Source organism: Anomalospiza imberbis, chromosome 34, assembly GCF_031753505.1.
Source record: "Anomalospiza imberbis isolate Cuckoo-Finch-1a 21T00152 chromosome 34, ASM3175350v1, whole genome shotgun sequence".
Taxonomy (NCBI): Eukaryota; Metazoa; Chordata; class Aves; order Passeriformes; family Viduidae; genus Anomalospiza; species Anomalospiza imberbis.
In genome coordinates this window covers 953463-978023 of record NC_089714.1, presented here as the reverse complement: position 1 = coordinate 978023, position 24561 = coordinate 953463, and the positions used below count along the sequence as shown (strand labels likewise).

General features: G+C 54.1%; 2 protein-coding genes and 1 pseudogene across 4 annotated transcripts in view; 2 read left to right on the top strand and 1 right to left on the bottom strand.

The window, feature by feature from the left end:
* The window catches only part of LOC137464017 (zinc finger protein 850-like), a 646379-nt pseudogene that overhangs the window by 182606 nt on the left and 439212 nt on the right, over positions 1-24561 (bottom strand).
* The window catches only part of LOC137464016 (zinc finger protein 850-like), a 506586-nt gene that overhangs the window by 174206 nt on the left and 307819 nt on the right, over positions 1-24561 (top strand). The window lies entirely within an intron of this gene.
* Positions 212-1144, top strand: LOC137464022 (olfactory receptor 14J1-like). The gene has a single exon (XM_068175357.1). The coding sequence runs from the start codon at positions 212-214 to the stop codon at positions 1142-1144; it is 933 nt and encodes a 310-aa protein (XP_068031458.1).

Genomic DNA, 24561 nt, shown 5'->3' with positions numbered 1-24561 from the left:
GGCACAGCCCTGGCTGCTCCTGGCACACTCAGCCAGCACAACTGGAGCTCAGGCAGGGACCTGGGTGAAGGATTTCCCAGAGCAGGAACAAGGGTGGGTGAGTCCCAGCAGGACAGTCTGCAGGGAATGGCCCAGGTTTGGCTCCAAGCAGCCTCTCCTGACTGTCACTGTCCTTTCTCCATGAATAGGTCCCCATGTGCAGCCACAGCCAATGTCCAACAGCAGCTCCATCAGCCACTTCCTCCTGCTGGCACTGGCACACACGCGGCAGCTGCAGCTCCTGCACTTCTGCCTCTTCCTGGGCATCTCCCTGGCTGCCCTCCTGGGCAACGGCCTCATCATCAGCGCCGTAGCCTGTGGCCACCACCTGCACACGCCCATGTTCTTCTTCCTGCTCAACCTGGCCCTCAACGACCTGGGCTCCATCTGCACCACTGTCCCCAAAGCCATGCACAATTCCCTCTGGGGCACCAGCACCATCTCCTACACAGGATGTGCTGCTCAGCTCTTTTTTTTTGTCTTTTTCATCTCAGCAGAGTATTTCCTTTTGACCATCATGTGCTACGACCGCTACGTGTCCATCTGCAAACCCCTGCACTACGGGACCCTCCTGGGCAGCAGAACTTATACCCACATGGCAGCAGCTGCCTGGGCCAGTGCCTTTCTCAATGCTCTGCTGCACACAGCCAATACATTTTCCCTGCCCCTGTGCCATGGCAATGCCCTGGGCCAGTTCTTCTGTGAAATACCCCAGATCCTCAGGCTTGCCTGCTCCAAATCCTATCTCAGGGAACTTGGGCTCATTGCAGTTAGTGCCTGTTTGTTCTTCGGCTGCTTTTTGTTCATGGTTTTCTCCTATGTGCAGATCTTCAGGGTCGTGCTGAGGATCCCCTCTGAGCAGGGACGGCACAAAGCCTTTTCCACCTGCCTCCCTCACCTGGCCGTGGTCTCTCTGTTCCTCAGCACTGCAGCATTTGCCAATCTCAAGCCCCCCTCCATGTCCTCCCCATCCCTGGATCTGGCCCTGTCAGTTCTGTACTCAGTGGTGCCTCCAGCCCTGAACCCCCTCATCTACAGCCTGAGGAACCAGGAGCTCAAGGCTGCAGTGAGGAGACTGATAACTAGGCAATTGCAGAAACATTAAACTGCTGGTCAATTTCTGCAAATCACTTGAAATAAAAGTCATCCTTGATACTTCTTGTTGTTTCATTTTGAAAATACTTCTTCTTTGTTTTCCTTTCTTAATTTGTCCACAAGGAAATGACATTGTTTGTGCCATTACTCATTTTATTTCTCTCCACCTTCCCTGTTGCCACAGACTGTGTCAATGAGCACCTGCACTCTTGGGGGCTTTAAAGGAACTCAAGGATGTCCCAGCAAAGTTTTCTGCAGAGATGCCCTTTTGTTGCCTTCTCTGGAGCTGCAGCAGCAATGTCTGTGTGCAGAGCTGGGGCAGATCAGTGCTGGCACAGCAGCTGTGCCCAGCAGCAGCAGCACTTGGTGTTGCCAGTGCTGCTCCCGTGGCCCTGCCCCGCTGCCCTGGTGGCCCTGGTGTTGCTGCAGGGCCTGAGTGCTCTCGGGGCCGGGCACAGTCCTGGGGGTGGCAGTGCCGGGGCTGCAGCAGGGACAGCCCATGGGCACTGCTGGGGCAGCGCTGACGCCTCAGGCCAGGGCCTGGGGGGCTCCAGGCTCCTTGCCCAGGCTCTCTCAAGAACACGGCCAGGCCAATGCTCAGCACAGAAAACTCCCGTGAGCAGCCCCAGGCTGGCCGTGGGCAGGCTGGGGGCAAACAGCATGGCTGGTGCTCTGCAAGGGCCCTGGGGGAGACGGGAAGGAGCAGCAGAGCAGGGGCTGATCCATCCCCGGTGCGCTGGACAGCCCAGGGCAGCGTCCCAGAGCGTCCTGATGGAGCTGCCAACAACATCCCCCCTCTGCAGCCCTGGCCCCACTCCCCCAGCTCACACAGGTGCCGCATCCTTGCAGGCACAGCCACAGCAGCGCTGGCTCAGGAGCCCCTGTTTGCATTGCACACAGCAGGCGGGAGCACCCCCATGCTGCTGCTGTGGGGACATGAACCTGAGGGAGCACAAATGCCATCAGCCCCGGGGGCCAGGAAGGGCTGGGAGAAGCCAGGGAAACCACTCAGCTTTGTCCTGGCCTCTGCAGTCAGCCAGAAAGTTTGTTCCCATCAGCTGGGAGTTTCCTGTCCCACTGCAGACGCTGATGCTCAGAGCCAGGGCTGCCTGGCAGCCACCCCCAAACTGCCCTGAGCATTTCCTTGGCTTCTCCTTTGTTTTTTTTTTTTTTTTTTTTTTTTTCTTTTCTTGTTACTTCTTTTTCGTATTGCCCACCCCTGTTCCCTCCCCTGCAAACAGCCCATCCCTGTTTGCCCTTTCCTCTCTCACTCCCCACTCCCCATTCCAGTTCCTGACTTGGCACCATGGGAACGTCCCTTGGGGAGCAGGATCATCCCACAAGTGCTGCAGGAATTGTCTGCAGGCTCCTGCAGTGCCTCGTGCTGCTCCCTTGCCAGAGGCACCCCAGGCCATGGGGGCACATCTGGGCTGCTGTGTCTGGCTGTGGGGCTGCCTGTTCTGGGCAGTGAGGAGGGGCTGCAGAGGCTCTGCAGGACTGACAGGATGGGCTTTGGGGCTGTGAGGAGGAGCTGAGGGACCTGGGCTGCTGGAGCTTCTGAAGAGGAGGCCCAGGACTCCTCCTGCAACTGCTCCAAGGGTGGTTTCCCAGAATCACAGAATCAGCAAGGCTGGAAAAGTCCTTGGAGATCATCCAGTACAACCTGTGCCCTGACACCACCTTGTCTCCCCTGAGCCTCCTCTTCTCCAGGATAAACAACCCCAGCTCCCTCAGCTGCTCCTCACAGGACTTGTGCTCCAGACCCCTCACCAGCCTTGTTGCCCTTCTCTGGACATGCTCCAGCCCCTCCATGTCCTTCCTAAATTGGGGGGCCCAGAACTGGACACAGCACTCGAGGTGCTGCCCAACCAGTGCTGAGCACAGGAGAAGAATCACTGCCCTGCTCCTGCTGGCCACACCATTCCTGATCCAGGCCAGGAGCCATTGGCCTTCTTGGCCACCTGGGCACACTGCTGGCTCATGTCCAGCCTGCTGTCCATCAGTCCCTGCAGGTCCCTTTCTGCCTGGCTGCTGTCCAGCCACTCTGTCCCCAGCCTGTAGCGCTGCAGGGGTTGTTGTGGCCAAAGTGCAGGACCCGGCACCTGGACTTGTTAAACCTCACATTGTTGGATTTGGGCCCTGGATCCAGCCTGTCCAGGGCCCTGTGCAGACCCCTCCTGCCTTCCAGCAGATCAACACCCCCAGAATACTTGACATGGCTCCCAGAAAACGGTTCCATGAGGCCCCAGAGTGTCCCAATGGTGTCCATGATTCCATGAGGCCTCCCAGTGTCACAATGTCCCTTTGGTGTCACAAAGTTCCTTGGATCCTTGGGCCCTGCAGTGTCACAATGGCACCGTGGTGCCCCAGGGCCCTGCAGTGTCACAATGGATCCTTGGTTCCATGAGGTCTGGCAGGGCAGCAATGCTCTCCTTGGTTCCCGCTGTCTCCCAGTCCTCCCACTGTCAGGCTATAGAAGGACACCTGGCTGATGAAGGGGAGTGGGAGTGGGTACCTACTTGAGGAGGTGATAATAAAAATTCCTCCCAACCCCCTCCCCCAAACCAGGTGCCACTTCAGATTCTGTATGATCCCCTGGATCTGGAGAGTCAGCCAGATGGTTTAGAAGAAAATTATCTGCCCAGTGAACCTCCCAGTTATGATTAATCTGTGAGACAGATAAGCACCTCTAACATCAAAAAGGAAAGAAGGGTAATCGTGGTGGGTGACTCCCTCCTGAGGGGAACAGAGGGCCCCATATGTCGACCAGACCCACCCCACAGAGAGGTCTGCTGCCTCCCTGGGGCCCGGGTACGGGATATCACTGACACACTGCCTGGGCTGATTCAGCCCTCTGATTATTGCCCACTGCTGATACCCCAGGCTGGCAGTGATGAGATTGAAAAGAGGAGTGTCAGGGCAATTAAAAGGGACTTTAGGGCATTGGGTCAGGTGGTTAATAGGACAGGGGCACAGACAGTCTTTTCCTCAGTCCCTCTGGAGTCTGAGAAAAACGCTGAAAGCAATAGGAGAGCTCACATTATCAACGAGTGGCTCAAGGGTTGGTGTCATTGGTAAAATTTGGGATTCTTTAATCATGGGGCAACTTGTACAGCACCTGGCCTGCTTGGACCAGACGGGCTCCATCTTTCTGTGAAGGGCAGAAGAATTTTAGCTCATGAACGGGCAGAACTTGTTTAGAGTGCTTTAAACTAGGTCTGAAGGGGGAGGGAGATGTAGCTGGGTTGTCTGGAAACAGGCTCGTGGGTGGTAAGCCTGAGCTAGGGGTGAAATCAGCAGCCCAGCTGAGGTGCATGTACACCAATGCACACAGCATGGGTAACAAACAAGAAGAGCTGGAGGCCATGGTGCAGCAGCAGAGCTATGATGTAATTGCCATCACAGAAACAGGGTGGGACGACTCACATGGCTGGAGCGCTGCACTGGATGGCTGCAAGCTCTTCAGGAGAGACAGGAAAGGGAGAAGAGGTGGAGGGGTGGCCCTTTACATTAGGGAGGATTTTGATGTTACGGATGTTGAAACTAATGATGATGGAGTTGAATGTCTATGGGTGAGACTTAGGGGGAAGGCCAACAAGGCTGACATCCTACTGGGAGTCTGTTATCGTCCACCCAACTGGGAAGAAGAGGTGGACAACTCATTCTATAAGCAGCTAAAGAATGTTTCTGGATCATCAGCCCTTGTTCTTGTAGGCAACTTCAACCTGCTGGACATCTGCTGGGAACTCAATACAGCTGAAAAGAGGCAGTCCAGGAAATTTTTAGGGTTTGTGGAGGACAATTTTTTGTTGCAGCTGATGAGTGAGCCCACCAGGAGAGGGACTATGTTGGATCTGTTGTTTGTAAATAGAGATGGGCTGGTGGGAGATGTGGTGGGTGGAGGTCACTTGGGGCACAGTGATCATGAAATTATAGAATTCTCAATATTTGGTGAAGTCAGGAGGAACACTAATAAGACTTTTACATTGGACTTTGGAGGGCAGACTTTGGCCTACTTAAGAGACTTGTTCAGAGAGTTCCTTGGGAAGCAGCCCTTGAAAACAAAGGAGTTCAGGAAAGGTGGGAAGCTTCAAAACAGAGATCTCGAGGGCACAGGAACAGACTGTCCCTGTGTGCCAAAAGACGAGTCGACAAGGCAAACATCTAGCCTGGATAGGCAAGGAGGTTTTGAAGGAATGTAGGAATAAAAAGAGGATGTATCATCTTTGGAAGGAGGGTCAGGACTCTCAGGAAGTATTTAAGGGGCTTGCTAGGGCATGTAGGAAAAAATTAGGGAAGCCAAAGCTCAGTTTGAACTTAAAATGGCAGCTTCTGTAAAGGATAATAAAAAACGTTTTTACAAATGCATCAATGGTAAAAGGAAGGGTAAGACCAACCATTGTTTGTTATTAGATGTGGAAGGCAATTTGGAAACTGCAGATGAGAAGGCAGAGGTGCTTAACGCCATTTTTTGCCTCAGTTTTTAGTGAGAAAATGATTTTCCTTCAGGACAACTGTCCTCCTGGGCTGGTTGATGGTGCCAGGGAGCAGATTGGTGCACCCATTTTTCAAGAGGAGGCCATCAGAGAACTGCTGAGCTGCTTGGATGTTCATAAATCCATGGGACCAGATGGGATCCACCCCAGGGTGATGAGGGAGCTGGCAGATGAGCTTGCAGAGCCGCTCTCCACCATTTACCAGCAGTCCTGGCTCACTGGTGAGGTCCCAGATGACTGGAAGCTTCCCAATGTGACACCCATTCAGAAAAAGGGTGGGAAGGAGGATCCTGGTAATTCCAGGCCAGTCACCCTGAGCTCAGTACCCGGTAAGGTGATGGATCAGTTTACACTGAGTGTCATCACACAGCACTTCCAGGATGGCCAGGGTGTCAGACCCAGCCAGCAGGGGTTTAGCAGGGGCAGGTCGTGTTTGACCAACCTGGTCTCCTTCTATGACCAGGTGACCCTCCTGGTGGATGCAGGAAAGGCTGTGGATGTGTCTATTTGGACTCCAGCAAGGCCTTTGGCACTGTCTCCCACAGCACACTCCTGGAAAAGCTGCAGCCCACGGCTGGGACAGGAGCACTCTGTGCTGGGTTCAGAACTGGCTGGATGGCCGGCCCAGAGAGTGGTGGTGAGCAGTGCTGCATCCAGCTGGGGACAGTCACCAGTGCTGTCCCTCAGGGCTCTGTGCTGAGCCAGCTCTGTTCAATATTTTTATTGACCACATGGATGAGGGGATTGAGGCTTTCAATAGCAGAACTGCAGATGGCACTAAGCTGGGAGTGTGTGTCCATCTATTGGAAAGTAGGAGGGCTCTGCAGGGACACCTGGAATGGTTTCCAGTAAGATGAAGTTTAACCAGTCCAAGTGCCCACTCCTGCATTTTGGCCACAATAACCCCCTGCAATGCTCTAGGCTGGGGATGGTGTGGCTGGGCAGTGCCCAGGCAGAAAGGGACCTGGGGGCACTGGTCGACAGCAGGGTGGACATGAGCCAGCAGTGTGCCCAGGTGGCCAAGAAGGCCAATAGCTCCTGGGCTGGACCAGGAATGGTGTGGCCAGCAGGAGCAGGGAGGTCATTCTTCCTCTGTACTTGGCACTGGTGTGTTTGGCATTCTTCCCCTGTACTGGCACCTTTCCTCGAGTGCTGTGTCCAGTTCTGGGCTCCCCAATTTGGGAAGGACATGGACAGGCTGGAGCGTGTCCAGAGAAGGACAACAAGGCTGGTGAGGGGCCTGGAACACAAGTCCTGTGAGAAATGACTGAGGGAGCTGGAGTTGTTTATCCTGGAGAAGACTCAAAGGTGACCTTATCACTCTCTACACTCTCTGAATGGTGGTTGCAGTCAGGTGGGGGTCGGTCTCTTTCTCCTCACAGCAACTGACAGGACCAGAGGACAGTGTCTGAAGCTGCACCAAGGGAAATTTAGGTTGGATATTAGGGAAAAAGTATTTTATGGAAAGGGTGATGAAGTACTGGAACTGTCTGTCCAGGGAGGTTGTGGAGTCACCATCCTGGGATGTGTTTAAAAAAAGACTGGATGTGGCACTCAGTGCCATGGTTTAGCTGAGGTGGTGTTAGGGCATGGGTTAGACTTGATGGTCTTGAAGGTCTCTTCCAACCCAGCAATTCTGTGATTGTGTGACATCACAGACCAGGTTGTGACATCATATAGTTGGCTGTGACATCCCTGGTTTATTATGTGACATCACAGAGCAAGCTGTGACATCAGAGCATGCCTGTATGACATCACAGAGCAGAGCAAGCTGTGAGGTCAAAGAGTGTGCTGTGACATTATAGGGTGGCTGTGTTCCATCACTGAAGGTGTTGTGACATCACAGGGTGGGTCTGTGTGACCACAGAGGTGCTGTGTGACATGTTAAGTGAGTTCTGCCACCACAGAGCAGGCTGTGACATCACAGAGCAGGCTGTGACATCACAGAGGAGGTTGTGATGTCACAAAGTCGGCTGTGACATTACAGGCTGGCAGTGTGACATCACAGAACGGGCTGTGAGGCCACAGAGAAGACTCTGCCATCATAGAAAAGGGCTCTGTGACATCACAGAGCAGCTGTGTGATGTCACAGAGAAGGCTGAGACAATACAGAGTGGGTTGTGACATCACAGAGCTGTCTGTGAAATCACAGAGCAGGCTGTGACATCACAGTGAGGCTGCATAACATCACAAAGGTGGCTGTGACATCATAGGGCTGGCTGTGACATCACAGGGTGTCTGTGACATCACAGGCTGGGCTGTGACATTACAGGGCAGATTTTGTGATATCACAGGGCAGACTGGGACCTCAAAGAGCAGGGTGTGACATCACAGGGCACCTGTATGAAATCACAGATGACCTGTTACATCTCAGAGTGGGCAGTGTGACATCACAGGGGTTGTGTGACATCACAGGGGCTGTGTGAGGTCACTGGGGAGGTCACTCCGCCCCAGCCCCCCCTCCCAGTTCCCCCAGAGAAGTCCAACGCTGCTCGTACACAGCGGGGTCCCCTGTCCCCCCAGGTCCCCCCGACCCAGGCACCGCAGCCTCCCCCAGAAGATTTTCCACGAGATCGACCCCAGAGCCTGACACGGGGACGGGGGCCGGGGCTGTTGGGGGTGGGACAGGGGGACAGGGACCCCCCAGCAGCGTCCCCGTGTCCCCCAGGGCCAGAGCCTGGGCCAGGGCTCCTTCACCCTGTTACCAACGAGGGCTTGAGAGCACTGAAAAAATCCCCAGCAAGGGATCAGCAAAAATCACATTTAACATTAAGCGACAGCACCACAAAGTTCCTTGGCAAGAGTCACTCTGCTCCTGACTGGACACTGCAGGCACACCAAGGAAACAAAGCAACAACAAAACCAAACAAAATCCAGGCAATCAAACCAGAAATGAACCGGGAACTAGGGCTTTCCTTCCTATGGAAAAGAACTGTCCTTCTCGTCCAGGTGCCCATGGCCACAATTGGGATTTCACCTCCAACACTGCCTGTTGTGACAGACTGGAGGAGATTGTTGGCTGGAAACATTTCATGTGTGGGGGAGGAAGGGGCAGGTCCAGCCTTGCCCTGCCCTGGAACCCCAGCCCTGCCCAGCCCTGGAACCCCAATCCCCCCAGAGCCTCTATCCCAGCCCAGCAGTGTCTGCCAGTCCCTGGCACAGCACAGGCAATGCTCCACAGCCACCTCTGGAGCCCCCAGCCCAGCTCCTGAGTGACCAAATGACCCCAAGTCCCACCTGGGGGAAGGACCCAGGAACACCAAGGGGTATTTATGGCTGAGCACAAGGCAAGCACACATCTTGATCCTACCTCCTCTTGGAATTTCTATTTTTTTGAGAACCACTGGAATCTAGGAGTTGGTAGCTCTGTGTGTGCTTCTCTAAATCTTATTTTTCTCTATTTCTGTGTCTTCTTGTGTATTTTGATTAACTTAAAATTGAACAGGATTGGAGTTTGTGAAGTGAATGGGCCAAGTTAATTCTTTGAGAATTGTTTTTTTGTTGATTAAATGTCGTATAAGACCTTCTGCCAATTTTTTTCTGATTATCTAAAGTTCCCAAAATAGGCTGTTTTGTTGTTTGGAGCTCCTGAGAATCTCTTGTTGGTATTTCTCCAGTGCATCCAACTCAGAGGACACAAACAATTGCAATTCCTCTTAAATGTCTCCTTGAGAGAGTTGTTTGGGGGATGGGAGTCAGGGCTTGTGTGTCCTGCTTGGCACAGCCCAGGCAGGGCTTTCACAGCCCCATTCCACACTCCATTTCCCAGCTGGAGCCGCTGGTGCCTCTGAGTTCTGCTGCCCCAGCCCCAGGGACGCTCTCCTTGTCTGCCCATTCCCCCACGGTCTCTGGGCAGGGATGGCCTCAGTGGGAGCTGCTGACATCCTCAGCAGCTTGGAGCGCCTTGGAGCCACCTCCGGCCATGGACGGCGGCCAGCGGCGGGGAATGCGGGGAATGCCCGGGGTGAGGAGGGAGGACACCAGCAGAGCATCCCCCCGGGGCAACGACGAAGACAGTGCCGGGTTCAGGCGGGAGGAGCACGGACCCCCACCGGAGCATCCTCCAAAGGTAAGGTGTTTTCCTAAGCAAAATTGGCAAAAAATCTTATTAAATTCTGTGGCTGATCTTTGCTGTCCTCACGAGTCGCTCGCCACCCACACGAATCATAAAGTTCCCCCTCAAAGTGGGACTGGGAGCACACAGACCCTTCCCCATAGTCTAGGGACCCCCAGAAGACCCCTCCCTATGGACTGACCACCCCAGAAATGGGCTAGGACCTCCAGAGAAACCTCCCCATTAACCTAAAACCCCCCAAAATGGTGCTGGTACCCCCAGAGACCCATCCCCATGGGACTGGAACCACCACAGACCCATCTCCATGAACCTACAACCCCCAGAAATGGGACAGGGTCCCCCAGAGACCCCTCCCTATGGGCCTGGGATCCCCAGAATGGGGCTGGGACTCTCCCATGTGAGCCACGCCCACTCCCCGCCTTGCCCCTCCCCCAGCGTCAATCCAACCAATCAGCGCCTGAAACAATCAGTGCAGGAACGCCTTCCACATCGTCCAATCAGATCGCACTCTCATTCTGGACCCACCCCTTCATTGTGACATCACAAGCGGCCTTGACACTCAGCCCCTCACCACTATGACATCACTGCACTCCCATTGGCTGTCGGCGGGAGGGCGGGGCTTGCCCGGACTATAAAAGGCGTGCGCTGGCACACAGGGCTCAGTGCGGGCCCGGCGATGGGAGCGGCGGCGTTGGCAGGGTCAGAGCCCCGGGAGCGCCCCGGCGCCACCACTGGCAATGGACGGCGGCGAGGAATGCCCCGGGGGAGAGGGGGGAGGACCCCGCCAGAGCATCCCATGGGACAGTGAGCACCGAGAGCGGCGGGGCATCGCCCTGGAACGAGGACGATGGAACTGGGAGGACCAGGGCAACCAGCGGAGCATCCCCGGGGCTGAGGAAGGAGAATACCAACATAGCATCCCCCGGGGGCAACGGGCATTTAGGGATTTTAGGGATTGTAGAGTGTAGTTTAGTATGTCACATAGATGAGAAGTTTAGGTTTTACAATTTTTAGCATACTGTAGATTGTTATAAACGCCAATCACTTGGTTTTTAAAATTTTAAAAGTTTAATAATAATAAAATGGTTATAAAAATAGTAATACAATTAGAGTAATAAAAATTTAGAGTTAGGACAATTACAAGACAATAAAAAGCAAAGAATTACGGGTGTCCGGATGCTCTCGGGCACTTAAGCCCAATAAGCATGCCTTGTGAACAAAGGAATAATCTTTAAAAGCAGTAGCCTGTTGCATATTCATACATCTCATACATGATGCATAAATTCCTTGCAAATTAAGAACTTTTCTGGTTTTTGTCAACTTCTTCCCCTTAATCCTGGTGGTTCCATAAAGACGGAGAGAAGGTGGAAGAATGTTTGTCTTTTCCGATAAGGAGGCAGTAATTCTTTATGGGCCCCCATCATTGTCATTTCTGTGTGAAGAGTTTCTTCATTATCTCATCTCTTGCTTGAGCTAGTAAAAAAAAAACCCCACATACATAGGCTCTATTTTAACTACAAAACTACATATACCATACTATTAAAATGTTAATACAGCACTTCTAATCAATATAACATAATACATATAGTATTCAATTTAATATTTGCGAAAAGCCAATCATAAAATATGCATTTTTCACAACTAACACAGCAGGCAAAACGCCAAAGAGGAGGGGGGGGTGAGCTCACTCTCACCCGACCTAAGCTGTAGTACGCGCCGGCGGCCACCAGATGTCACCAGAGGACACAAGGAAAAACGACGCACCACAGCTTTGGTCACCATGAAGAGACGAATTTATTTTTTCTGACTCCAATCATTTATAGTTCTCAAAAGGTGCCAGTGGATTGGAAGGTGAACATGCCACCTCTCCAACGACACTGGACAAACTACCAGTCTATCAAATTTCTCCGCCTCTATGAAAGAATGCAAAACAAGAGGTTGTTTACAGAAAGTTGCATGAGAAAGCTCTCTACAAGAATGTAAATTCAGAAGGCTTTAGAAAATCCTAAGAAATCAAGGCGACAGGGTCACAGTCAAAGTCAGCAGGCAAAAGAAAGGATTTGCTGAGGAATGATCTTGGATCAAGCCAAACATTTACAGTCAGGGCAGTCCATTGGTACAGATGGGGGTACACTCTGGGGGTGCAGCTAAGGCCATGAGGTCACAGCAGGCTCTGGGGTCACAGCAGGCTGAGGTCACAGCAGGCTCTGAGGTCCCAGAGGTGCCAGAGCCCTGTGCTTGCACAGAACCACAGAACCCCTTTTAGGTTTTTTTTGTTGTTGTTGACTCCCTGGGAGCACTTGTAGTTCTCCACCCCTGCTATTTGTAAATTCATCCAATTGCTTTTTCAGGGGACACTGGTTAACCCAGTGCCCAAGGTTCTTACAAAGCAGGCGTGGCTTTGTGGGGTCAACCATTGCTGGTCCTCGCTGCTGCCCAGTGTGCCGCTGTGCTGATGGAACGGGCACTGGGCTGGCAACGGCGACTCTCTGTGGTGGCCTTGGCAGCAGCTTTGGTCTGGTGTCCTGAGCCACACTCCTCAGAGGCACTTTCCTGTTACAAACTAGAAGCATATCTTTTAGTGTGGGGGGGTTCTAAAGGTAAGCTTAAAATCACAGCTCGACACTGTTCATTCTCATTTGCAAATGCCATTTCCTCTAAAACTTCTTCCCTTGCATTTTCTTTGCTAACTTGGATTTCAATAGCTCTAGTTAACCTTTCCACAAATTTCAAAAAAGGCTCTGATGGTAGCTGTGTGATCTTACTATATGGCTCGAGAGGGCCGTCAGGTTGAAGGGCAAAGAAGGCTTTTTCAGCTGCATGTCTGACTCTCTCAAGGACTACCACAGGGATTACTGCAGCTTGGACTGGGGCCAGAGACCACTGGCCCTCACCGGAGAGATGCTCGATGGTAATTGGCACGCCACTGGCATCCTTTGCTGTGTTTGGATCAGCATGCAAGTTTGGGAGGGCCTCTTTCAGCAGTTGTTTCCATGCCACTTCCCATAGTTTGAATTCTGTAGAGGTCATGAGGCACGAAAAAAGCTGTTTTAAATCATGTGGGACTAGCACAGTCCTACCCGGTTCGGCCTTTAAAAGGCCACGGAAGCACGGGCTCTGTGGGCCATACTGTTGGTGTGTTTTGCAAATCTCTCTTATTATTTGCTGTGCAAAAGCTTTCCAATTAGCAGCTGTGGCTCCTCCCCCTTGCCCTGCATGCCGATATGTGACAGGGGTGAGTGAGAAATCAGGACCCTGCATTGGCTCTGCAGTTCCCTGCTGCTTTTCCCTTGAACGGGAAGCATTGGGATCACTGGTGTGGCTACAGGGGCGAGCAGTGGGCGAGCCCCCACCGTGGGAACCCGGGCAGGGGGCGGGGCCACCGTGGGAACAGGGGGCGGGGCCACCGTGGGAACAGGGGGCGGGGATCTCTGGTGACGTCACGTCGGCAGACGCCCCCTGGGGGGGAGGGGCGGAGCTGAGGGAGTGCCAGGTAAGGTGGGGGGAGGGAAGGTGTCACGAGGATCGGGGGGCGTGAAGGGAAAGAAAGGATTTTTGGGATGCTGAGGGGAATCATGGGAAGAAGGAGACCAGGCAGGGCGCGGTACCACATGGCATCCTCCATTTTCTTGGCTCTCTGGGGACTGGGAGCCATTTGGGTGGTCACTGCTCTCCAAAAAACCAACACGTGCTCGGGGTTCCTGGGCTGGGGAGACAGGGTGGGGAGAATTCCACACGGTCTGGCCAGGACTTTGTGGACAGAGGGACTCGGTCACTTCAAGATGCTCAGGGAGCCGGCTTCCCTGGGCGTGAGCAGAGTCTGCACTCCTTCAAATACCGAGTTTTGGGGAAGAGGGTTCAGAACTGGGGTGGGGAGAAATAGGAGGAGCAGAGGTACATTCCTTGTTATTTGGCTTTTCCTTCACTTCCCTTTGCTTGAGTAAAGCTGATCAAACTTGCAAACTCCAAAACACAAATTCAGCTGAAGACGTGTCCCCAGACCTTACCAAGGTTATCAATTTGTGACCCACTGTGTCCCAAAAGTGGGTATTGTGGACTTGTTCAGGAGAAACTTGCGGGAAGTGTAGAAAAAGCCACCTTATAAACTGTTTTAATTTTCCCTTAGAAAACTATACATTTCCACTAACTAGCATTCCTATAATCTGATAATATACGCCTTTCTGTGCTGTGCTTAGCTTAGCCCCCATTGTAGACATAAAATGCACTGCACAACCTCACACCGACAAAAAACAAACCCGAATTCGGTACCGATTTCCAAACACCGCGGTTAAGAAGCGAAAACACGCAGCTTTTAGCCCTGCCCAGCGCAGCAGCCTGTGCGGCTTTTAAAACTGCCGCCGGCAGCAGCAGGGATCCCCCGCGCCATGCGGAGGAGCCGCGGCTCAGCGCCGCCCACGCCCGGCGAGAAAGCCCGAGCCATGGTTCTGCCCCCGCTGCCCGCGCCCTCCCGCCGCTCCCGGGAGCCGCCGCCGCCGCCCGCTGCGCCGCGGGAGAATCCGAACGCCCCGCACTGCGCTGAGGGGGCGGGCAGAGCCCCCCGCTCCCCCTGAGCCAGCGGCGCTGCCGCTGCCACGCGGGTTTTCAAAACGGCAGAGCCGCGCCGTCCGGGGCTATCGCTCCCGACCCCGCGGGGCTGCGCAGCCTTGCCGTGCTCGAAATAAGAGCGAAAAAGAACAAGTCCCTCGTCAGGGACTGTTTCTGAGCTCCCCACCCCGCTATGGAGTGGGGATACTCACCCAAATCGGTGTCCTGGTCCGGCGGGGTCTTCTCTTCACCTGAATAGGACTCCTCGGGGCAGGAGGAGCTGCCCTATTCTTCCTCTGGGAAGGTCTGGCTCACCAAAAAGGAGGTGCGCTTCCCAGAGGTGCAGGACATCCACAAGTATTCTGTGGATAAAGCCCAAAGTCTCTCCTGGAGAGCTATGTCCTCAAAGCTCTGCCAGTGGACGCCAAGCTGCCTTAAAGCCTCTCCGTGGTCTTGTGAGGCTCCGAGAGCTCCGGAGTGTCCCATTGGTGCGGCAGGGTCGGGCCAGCCTCCACGTCAGGTTGCCAAAATATTGGTGTTACCGATATCGAGGACAGGATGTGCCTTGGCTTGTCTGGCCCTGCTGCTGAACCAAATAGCAGCCACTGTGGTGTTTCACCCCGGAGACACTTTTGCCTGGCTGGATGTTGCAGCTGGGAGCATGGAGACAAGTCCAGACATGCCAGAGCTCCGGTGGTGGCGGGATGGAAGGAGTGGAAGCACACTGGGGGCAACTGGGATTTACTGGGAGAGACCAAGAGTGACTGGGATCACAGAGGAATCATAAAGGAAGTTACTGGAATAATACTGAGAGTATCTGGGAGTGACTGGAATCATACTGGGTGACTTGGAGTGACTGGGACCACACTGGAGGCAAATGGTAGCATAATGGGAGTGACTGGGTTCATACTGGGATCATACTGGGAAGGACTGGAACCATACTAGGAGTGCCTGGAACTATTATGGGGTGAATGGGAACATGCTGGGACCATACTGGGATTATACTGGGAGTGACTGGGATGATACTGGGATCACACTGAGTGTAACTGGAAGTGACTGGGACCATACTGGTGGTGACTGGGAGCCACAGGGCCCATGCTGGGAGTGACCTGGGGGGAACTGGGGGAACTGGCCCAGCTGGGGCTCAGGGCTGTTCTCCCCCAGGGCTGCCCCAGGTCCTGCTGCCACCCCTGGCCCCACAGAGCTGAGGGACAGGGGACAGGAACAGGGGACAGCCAAGGGACAGGGGGGACAGCCAAGGGACAGGGCACAGGGGCAGGGCACAGCTGAGGGACAGGGCACAGCCAGGGAACACGGCCTGGCCGAGGGACACTGAGCTCCAGCACTTTGGGCTGTTGCCCTTGGGGTCCCAGCGCAGGCCCAGGGGCAGAATCCCCTCCAGAAACTGTTGTTTGCTCTCAGCTCTGCTCTGGAACATTCCCCAGGAGCCCTGCAGTGGCTGCAGCCCGGCTGGGTGCCCGGGGCCACCAAAGCTGCTCCGGCAGTGCCCTCCTGCCCCGGGCAGGGCACACAACACCCAAGGAAAGGCTCGTGCTGGGCTCAGGGCAGGGACAGGGCACTCCCCTGGTGCTGGCCTTCCCCTCCCACACCCACCTTTGTGCTCCAGAGCCTCCCGACCATTTTATTTTGGGGGCCCTTCCACACAGGTGTGTCCCAGGTAATGCTTTATCTGCTCCACCATGATCCCTTTGGATTCGCAGAACCTGTGGGTGATCCAGGCGGCACCGTCGGACACTGCAAAGCTCCTGGATCCCAGCTGGAAGCAGATGAAATCCCAGCCCTTGTAGCCATACCGGTGGGATCCATGGCCACTCTGTTGGACAGGAGGTCACAGCTGGAAACCACCTGCACCCTGTGCAGACCTGGGAACGAGGAGAGAATGGACCCATGGAGTCGTGTCCCAGCCACAGGGATTCCCTTGGAGCTCCCTGAATTCCCATCCCACCCCCAGAGATCCCCCCCATCCCCAGAGATCCCATCCCAGCCCCTCAGAGTCCTCCATTACCACAGATCCCAGCCCAGCCCCCGGCTCCCCCCACTCCCCCTGCTCTGGTTGTACCGGCCCCGTCTCCAGGTCACTGTCGGCCATGGGCCGGTTCCTGTCTTTGAGCCGGATCTGGCTATCCCAATGTCCCAGCTCTGGCTATCCCAATGTCCCAGCTCTGGCTATCCCAATATCCCAGCTCTGGCTATCCCCATATCCCCATCTCTGGCTATCCCAATATCCCAACTCTGCCTATCCCAATGTCCCAGCTCTGGCTATCCCAGTATCCTGGCTCTGGCTATCCCAATGTCCCGGCTCTGGCTATCCAATATCTCAGCTCTGGCTATCTCAATATCCCCGCTCTGGCTATCCCAATATCCCAACTCTGGCTATCCCAATGTCTTGGCTGGCAGAGCTGGGAAGGAGGTTCAGAGGCTCAGAGCCAAGGAAAGGGGGTGCAGGGACTGGGAGAGCTGGGATGGGGTGTCCAGGGAATCCTGTGCCCAGGAAAGGGGGTGCCAGGGCTCCTGAGTGTGAGGAAAGGAGGGGCTGGGGGCTGGGAAAGGCAGGAATGGGGGCCCAGGGGTCCCTGATCAGGGAAAAGGGTGGGGCTGGGGGCTGGAAGAGGCGGGGGGCCGGGAACAGGTTGGGTTTGTGCCGGGTAAGGGGGTGCAGGGGGGTCTGAGTGCCGGGCAAAGGAGTAAAAGGGTGTGTCAGTTCTCAGGAATGGGGGTGCAGGGGGGTCTCAGGGTCACAGAAATGGGGGGCAGGGACGTGGAGAGGTAGAAGGGAGTTCCAGGGGGTCTTTGAGCCCAGGAAAGGGAAGTCCAGGGTTTCCCAAAACGGGAGTACCAGGTACTCCTTAACCCCAATGCAGCATTAAGAAGCAGCATTCTTTATTCAGCCGGGTGCACGGGGGATAGCTCCTCCCAAAGCCAATTTATCATCTGGTAACATGAGGTCACAGAGTGGGCTATGACATCACAGAGGGGGTTATGTGAGGTCATTGAGAAGCTATGGCATCACAGATTGCCTCTGTGACTTCACAGAGCCAGCTGTGACATCATGGGACAGAGGTCTGAAATCACAGAGCAGACTATGACATCACAGAGTTGGCTGTGACATCAGAGAACAGCTGTGTGACATTAGAGAATGGGCTATGACATCTCAGAGCAGTCTGTGACATCACAGAGGGGCTGTGTGACATCCCAGGAGGGCTGTGTGAGGTCACTGGGTTGGTCACTCTGCCCCAGCTCCCCCTCACAGTTTCTCCCAACAAGTCCAATGCTGTTCATGCCCAGTGGGGTCCCTGTCCCCCGGTATCCCCCCGGTCCACCTGGAGCCACAGCCTCCACCAAAGGATGTTCCAAGGATCAACCCCAGAGCCTGACATGGGGAAAAGGGGCCAGGGCTGTGTGACCAGGACATCAAGGACGTGCATTATCCAGGTCCCTGTGGCCTGGTTTGGGTTCCCAGGGCAGGAGAGATGTCTGGCAGCTGGAGCAGGGTTAGGGAAGGGCCTCCAAGGTGGGGCTGGAGCCCTTGGGCTGTGAGCAGAGGCTGAGGGAGCTGGGCTTGTCCAGCCCAGAGCAGAGAAGGCTGAGGGGCTCCTCATCCCAGCCTGGCAGTGCCAGCGAGGAGGGGATGGAGAACACAGAGCCAGGCTCTTCACCGGGGGCCTGGTTGGAGACAGAAGCCAGTGGGTGGAAGGGGAAAGAGGGGGGATCAGCCAGGCCGGGAGGAGATGAAGTGAGTCAGGCTGGTTTCAGCATTTCCTCAACACCAAAAGCAGCCTGACCTCCCTTCTCCATCCACCACTGAGAGCTTTGCAAATCAGGAATTGTTCGAGCTGTTTTGCCCCCACTCCAGGACGAGCATCCTGATACAAGAAATTAATTGTGTTTATATCTATCACAGAACCACGTTTGTCTAAAATCAATTTTAGTATGGAAATCACTTGTGGATGGTGGACTCATCAGACACTGCTGGGACGTTGCACATAGCTCAGGGAAGAGTGTGATTGTTATTAAATTGTGTCCTGTTCAACCATGGTCTGTTGGCCATGAAGAGAAACTTTCTGTGCCTCTGAGTCTCACCAGTTCCTGACCCCCAAAGGACACAAACCTGATGAGTGGAGTGGTTCCCACTCCAGTGGTGGCGCTTGGACCTGCCTCCATCCCCAGAGCAGAGCTCCCTTGTCCCAGAAAGTCCCTGGCAATGCAGGGATGAAGGAAACAAGACAGGCTGTGGGGATCAGGGTGGTCGCCTAGTTCTCGGTCTCTGGCACAGCGGATGGCTGCTGCAGGTCACAAAGTGCAGGCTCCTGGTGTCTTTTGGTGTTTCCCAGGTCCCGGTCTGGAGCAGGTTCAGATGCTATTCAGGAAAGGGAAAGGGAAGGAGGAAAAAAAACAATCCAGGGTAAAAACTGGACTGCCTAGCCTAGCTAAACTAACTAATAAGCAAAAGGAAAGCGAAAAGCAAGCAAGCAAGCCAAGCCTCTCCTAGACACAGACCATGGGGGGAGTTGAGCCGGCTGATAAAAAGACAAAACAATCCTTCATTTTCAGAGTCAGTCCTGATGGCGCAGAACATAATATCAGGCATAAACAGAACAAATGACTGGGGATACAAGCACCATAACGTCACCCTAAGACAGCTTTGTGGCTGCCCCAGCTCTGGGATGGGCCCTGGGCCTGGAGCAGGAGCAACTCTGGAGGGCCCCAAGGCCGGGCTCTTGTGCTGGCCTGGGCAGATGGGGAGGCAGCAGGGGCTGCAGAGCTCTCAGCACCTCAGCCCGAGGGGAGCAGGGCACCCAGGGAGCCTCCTTTGGCCTTGGCCAAGCCCCTTCCCCCATGGCTGGGGCTGAGTCCTGGCTGAGCTGCAGCTGCTGCTGTGCCCTGGCCAGGGGCTGAGGCCGTGGGGCCAGTGGCCAGAGCAGCCTGGGCTGAGCAGAGCTGTGGGGCCAGAGCCGGCTGGGCTGTGCTGGGGAGAGGCCCTTGGTGCTGCACAGAGCTCAGGGCAGCTGGCAGAGCTTGCAGGGAGCTGGGCTGGGCTCAGAGAGCCTGGCACAGAAACCATCAGTGTCCATCCCAGCCTGGCTGAGCGTGCAGGGCAGGACTCAGCCCAGGCCTTGTGGGGCAGGGCCAGCGCCTGTGCAAGTCATGGAAAACAGGCAAGTGCCCGAGAGAGGAGGATGCTTTGTGCCCTTGGGGGCATGGACACAGCAGGAACACTCAGGAGCACAAAGAGCCTCCATGGCTGTGCTGGAGACCAAGGCTGGAGCAGGGAAATGCAGGGCTGCTGCGCCATGGGGAGGGCATTGGATTCCAGCACACACCTCAGCTCTCTGATGGTCCCGGCACCATGCTGGGCCCTGTTTCAGGCTGGAGCAGAGCAGATGTTGATGGCACAGGAGCCCTGCGGGTTTGCAGGGACCTGCAGCTTGCAAGGTGCTCTGCTCTCCCTCAGCTCCTCTCTGAGAGATCCAATCCCAGCTCGGCACCTCAGGGCACAAGTGGCACTGCCTGGTCATGGGCACACAGCTGGTGTCTGCCTGGAAAGGGGCACAGGTTTTAGTACTTGTACATTTCATATTATACAAGGACATGTTTATTATCTGCGTCACTTGAGTACTTCTAAGAAACAGCAATTTTCTGAAGTACTGATGGCAGAATGACAAGAAATACTGATCTTCCCATCTCCTCGAGTCACCAATATTCTGTTTATTCCTTCCTCTTCCTTCAGGTGTTTCCAGTTCTCCTGTTGAAATGGCCATGTCAAAGGACATCTCTGCACTAGACCAGGTGGATTTCTGTACTTCCCGTTGCACCCACATTTCCCCCTCCAGATGCTTTCTGGTCATTCAAATGTCTCTCAATGGACTGGTTTCATTCTTTGCACATCAGGGAGTGGCCCAATCTTTTTGAAGTTCAAATAAATATTAATTATATCTTACTATTTTTTAATCTATCATGGAATTACATTTTCTTATGTCTTTGTCTAAAACTCTTCTTGTACAGAAATCCCTTGGGGATGGCTGGGACATCACAGAGAGCTGAGGGAAGAGCTGTGATGGTTATTAAACTGTTCAAATGTTCAACTTGTGTTTGTTGGCAGGAAACCTTTCTGTGCCTCTGAGTGTCACCATCCCTGAGCCCAAAGGACACAAACCTGATGAGTTGTGGTTCCCACTGCAGGGGCACTTGGACCTTGGCTCTGCACAGGAGAGCTCTTCATCCACTTTCCCTCTTTTCCTCCCTCTGGGCATGGAGGGAGCTCCTGACTTCAGCCTGTGACTCCTGTGTGCAAAGAGCAAATCTGGGCAGAATCGGGGCAGGGAGGGGTTTGGGGGCCTTGGGATCTGTGCTGGGCACAGAAGGTGTTTTCCATTGCTCTGGGACTGTCTGCTGTGCAAAGTGGATTTAATATCCAGCAGAGGAATGACTTTTGCATTTGATGGAGCTGTGCCTTCCCTTGGGTTTGTTGGCTGACAAGAAATGAACATCCCTCTGTGTCTTGGGCAGCTCCTTCTCCAAGGAAAGCAGGTGGGAGTTGGAGCCAAGGAGCTGAAACCTGCAGGTGCAGCCTGGGCTGGAGGGAGCTCAGATTTGCACAAGGCTGCTCTGAGTGCCAGGGCTTGGATGGGGGAGATGGTGGGGTTGGGGTAGGGACAGAGTCTGATTGATTGTCAGCCATGAAGGGTCTTGATTTTCATGTCTGTTCCAACTGCATGAGGAGGCACTTGGATTCAGTGTCAGTTGGAGATTGCACATATCAGTGTATTACCAGGGAAAAAAAACTAAACAGGACCAAAAAAATCTTTTCTCACTGTCTTTTAAAATGCAGTGTATTCACTTTGAAGAGGCTTCTGTAATTGGGCTAATTAACCACAAATTATTTGAACACTTACATTATTCCCAGAGGTTTGGCTTGTTAATCTGTTCTGAATGTTAATGAGCTCTGGGACACTGAATTGCTGAACTGAAGAGCTGAAGGCTGAGCAAGCCTCTGGAGCAGTAAAATTCAGCAGCAGCCTCCAAGTTGCTGAGGATGTCAGCAGCCCCCACTGAGGCCATCCCTGCCCAGAGACCGTGGGGGAATGGGCAGACAAGGAGAGCGTCCCTGGGGCTTGGGCAGCAGAACTCAGAGGCACCAGCGGCTCCAGCTGGGAAATGGAGTGTGGAATGTGGCTGTGAAAGCCCTGCCTGGGCTGTGCCAAGCAGGACACACAAGCCGACTCCCATCCCCCAAACAACTCTCTCAAGGAGACATTTAAGAAGAATTGCAATTGTTTGTGTCCTCTGAGTTGGATGCACTGGAGAAATACCAACAAGAGATACTCAGGAGCTCAAAACCACAAAACAGCCTTTACTGGCAACTTTAGAAGATCAGAGAAACTTTGGCAAAAGGTCTTATACAACATTTAATCAACAAAAACACTTCTCAGAGCATTAACTTGGCCCATTTAACTTCATAAGCTCCAATCCTGTTCAATTTTAAGTTAATCAAAATTCACAAGAAGACACAGAAATAGAGAAAAATAAGATTTAGAGAAGCACACACACAGAGCTACCAACTCCTGGATTCCAGTGGTTCTCAAAAAAATAGAAATTCCAAGGGGAGGTAGGGTCAAATGTGTGCTTGCCTTGTGCTCAGCCATAAATACCCCTTGGTGCTCCTGGGTCCTTCCCCCAGGTGGGACTTGGGGTCATTTGGTCACTCAGGAGCTGGGCTGGGGGCTCCAGAGGTGGCTGTGGAGCATTGCCTGTGCTGTGCCAGGGACTGGCAGACACTGCTGGGCTGGGGTAGAGGCTCTGGGGGGATTGGGGTTCCAGGGCAGGGCAGGGCTGGGGTTCCAGGGCAGGGCAAGGCTGGACCTGCCCCTTCCTCCCCACACATGAAATGTTTCCAGCCAACAATCTCCTCCAGTCTGTCACAACAGGCAGTGTTGGAGGTGAAATCCCAATTCTGGCATTGGCACCTGGACGAGAAGGACAGTTCTTTTCCATAGGAAGGAAAGCCCTAGTTCCCGGTTCATTTCTGGTTTGATTGCCTGGATTCTGTTTGGTTTTGTTGTTGCTTTGTTTCCTTTTCTGTACCTGCAGTGTCCAGTCAGGAGCTGAGTGACTCTTGCCAAGGAACTTTGTGGTGCTGTCGCTTAATATTAAATCTGGTTTTGCTGATCCCTTGCTGGGGATTTTTTCAGTGCTCTCAAGCCCTCGTTGGTAACAGGGTGAAGGAGCCCTGGCCCAGGCTCTGGCCCTGGGGGACACGGGGACGCTGCCAGGGGGTCCCTGTCCCCCTGTCCCACCCCCCATGTCCCCAGCCCCCGTCCCCGTGTCAGGCTCTGGGGTCGATCTCGTGGAACATCCTCTGGGGGAGGCTGCGGCACCGGGGGTGGGGGGACCCGGGGGGACAGGGGACCCCGCTGTGCACGAGTAGCGTTGGACTTCTCTGGGGGAACTGGGAGGGGGGTCTGGGGTGGAGTGACCTCCCCAGTGACCTCACACAGCCCCTGTGATGTCACACACACCCCTGTGATGTCACAGAGCTCTTGTGATGTCACACAGCTGCCCTGTAATGTCACACAGCCCACTCTGAGATGTAACAGGCCACCTGTGATATCAGACAGGTGTCCTGTGATGTCACAGCCTGCTCTTTGAGGTGCCAGTCTGCTCTGTGATGTCACAACATCTGCCCTGTGATGTCACAGCCCAGCCTGTGATGTCACATACACCCTGTGATGTCACAGCCAGCTCTATGATGTCAGAGCCACCTTTGTGATGTTATGCAGCCTCGCCGTGATGTCACAGCCTGCTCTGTGATGTCACAGCCAGCTCTGTGATGTCACAACCCACTTGGTATTGTTTCAGCCTTCTCTGTGCCATCACACAGCTGCTCTGTGATGTCACAGAGCCCTTTTCTGTAATGGCAGAGTCTTCTCTGTGGCCTCACAGCCTGTTCTGTGATGTCACACAGCCAGCCTGTAATGTCACAGCTGACTTTGTGACATCACAACCTCCTCTGTGATGTCACAGCCTGCTCTGTGATGTCACATAATAAACCAGGGATGCCACAGCCAACTATATGATGTCACAGCCTGCTCTGTGATGTCACACAATCACAGAATCACAGAATTGCTGGGTTGGAAGAGACCTTTAAGGTCATCGAGTCCAGCCCATGCCCTAACACCACCTCAGCTAAACCATGGCACTGAGTGCCACATCCAGTCTTTTTTCAAACACATCCCATGATGGTGACTCCACCACCTCCCTGGACAGACAGTTCCAGTACTTTATCACCCTTTCCATAAAATACTTTTTTTCCTAATATCCAACCTAATTTTTCCTTTGGTGCAGCTTAAGACACTGTCCTCTGGTCCTGTCAGTTGCTGTGAGGAGAAAGAGACCGACCCCCACCTGACTGCAACCACCTTTCAGGGAGTGTAGAGAGTGATAAGGTCACCTCTGAGTCTTCTCCAAGATAAACAACTCCAGCTCCCTCAGTCATTCCTCACAGGACTTATGTTCCAGACCCCTCACCAGCCTTGTTGTCCTTCTCTGGACACGCTCCAGCCCCTCCATGTCCTTCCTAAATTGGGGAGCCCAGAGCTGAACACAACACTCGAGGAACGGTGCCAGTACAGGGGAGGAATGCCAAGTACACCAGTGCCAAGTACAGGGGAAGAATGACCTCCCTGCTCCTGCTGGCCACACCATTCCTGATCCAGGCCAGGAGCCATTGGCCTTCTTGGCCACCTGGGCACACTGCTGGCTCATGTCCAGCCTGCTGTCGACCAGTGTCCCCAGGTCCCTTTCTGCCTGGGCACTGTCCAGCCACGCCGTCCCCAGCCTAGAGCTGTGCAGGGGGTTATTGTGGCCAAAATGCAGGACTGGACACTTGGACTTGTTAAACTTCATCATATTGGTATCTGCCATCTATCCAGATGTTCCAGGTGTTCCTGCAGAGCCCTCCTGCCTTTCAACAGATAGACACACGCTCCCGCTTAGTGTCATCTGCAGATTTACTAATGAAAAGCTCAATCCCCTCATCCATGTGGTCAATAAAAATATTGAACAGAGCTGGCCCAGCACAGAGCCCTGAGGGACAGCACTGGTGACTGTCCCCAGCTGGATGCAGCACCGCTCACCACCACTCTCTGGGCCGGCCATCCAGCCAGTTCTGAACCCAGCTCAGAGTGCTCCTGGCCCAGCCGTGGGCTGCAGCTTTTCCAGGAGTGTGCTGTGGGAGACAGCGTCAAAGGCCTTGCTGGAGTCCAAATAGACACATCCACAGCCTTTCCTGCA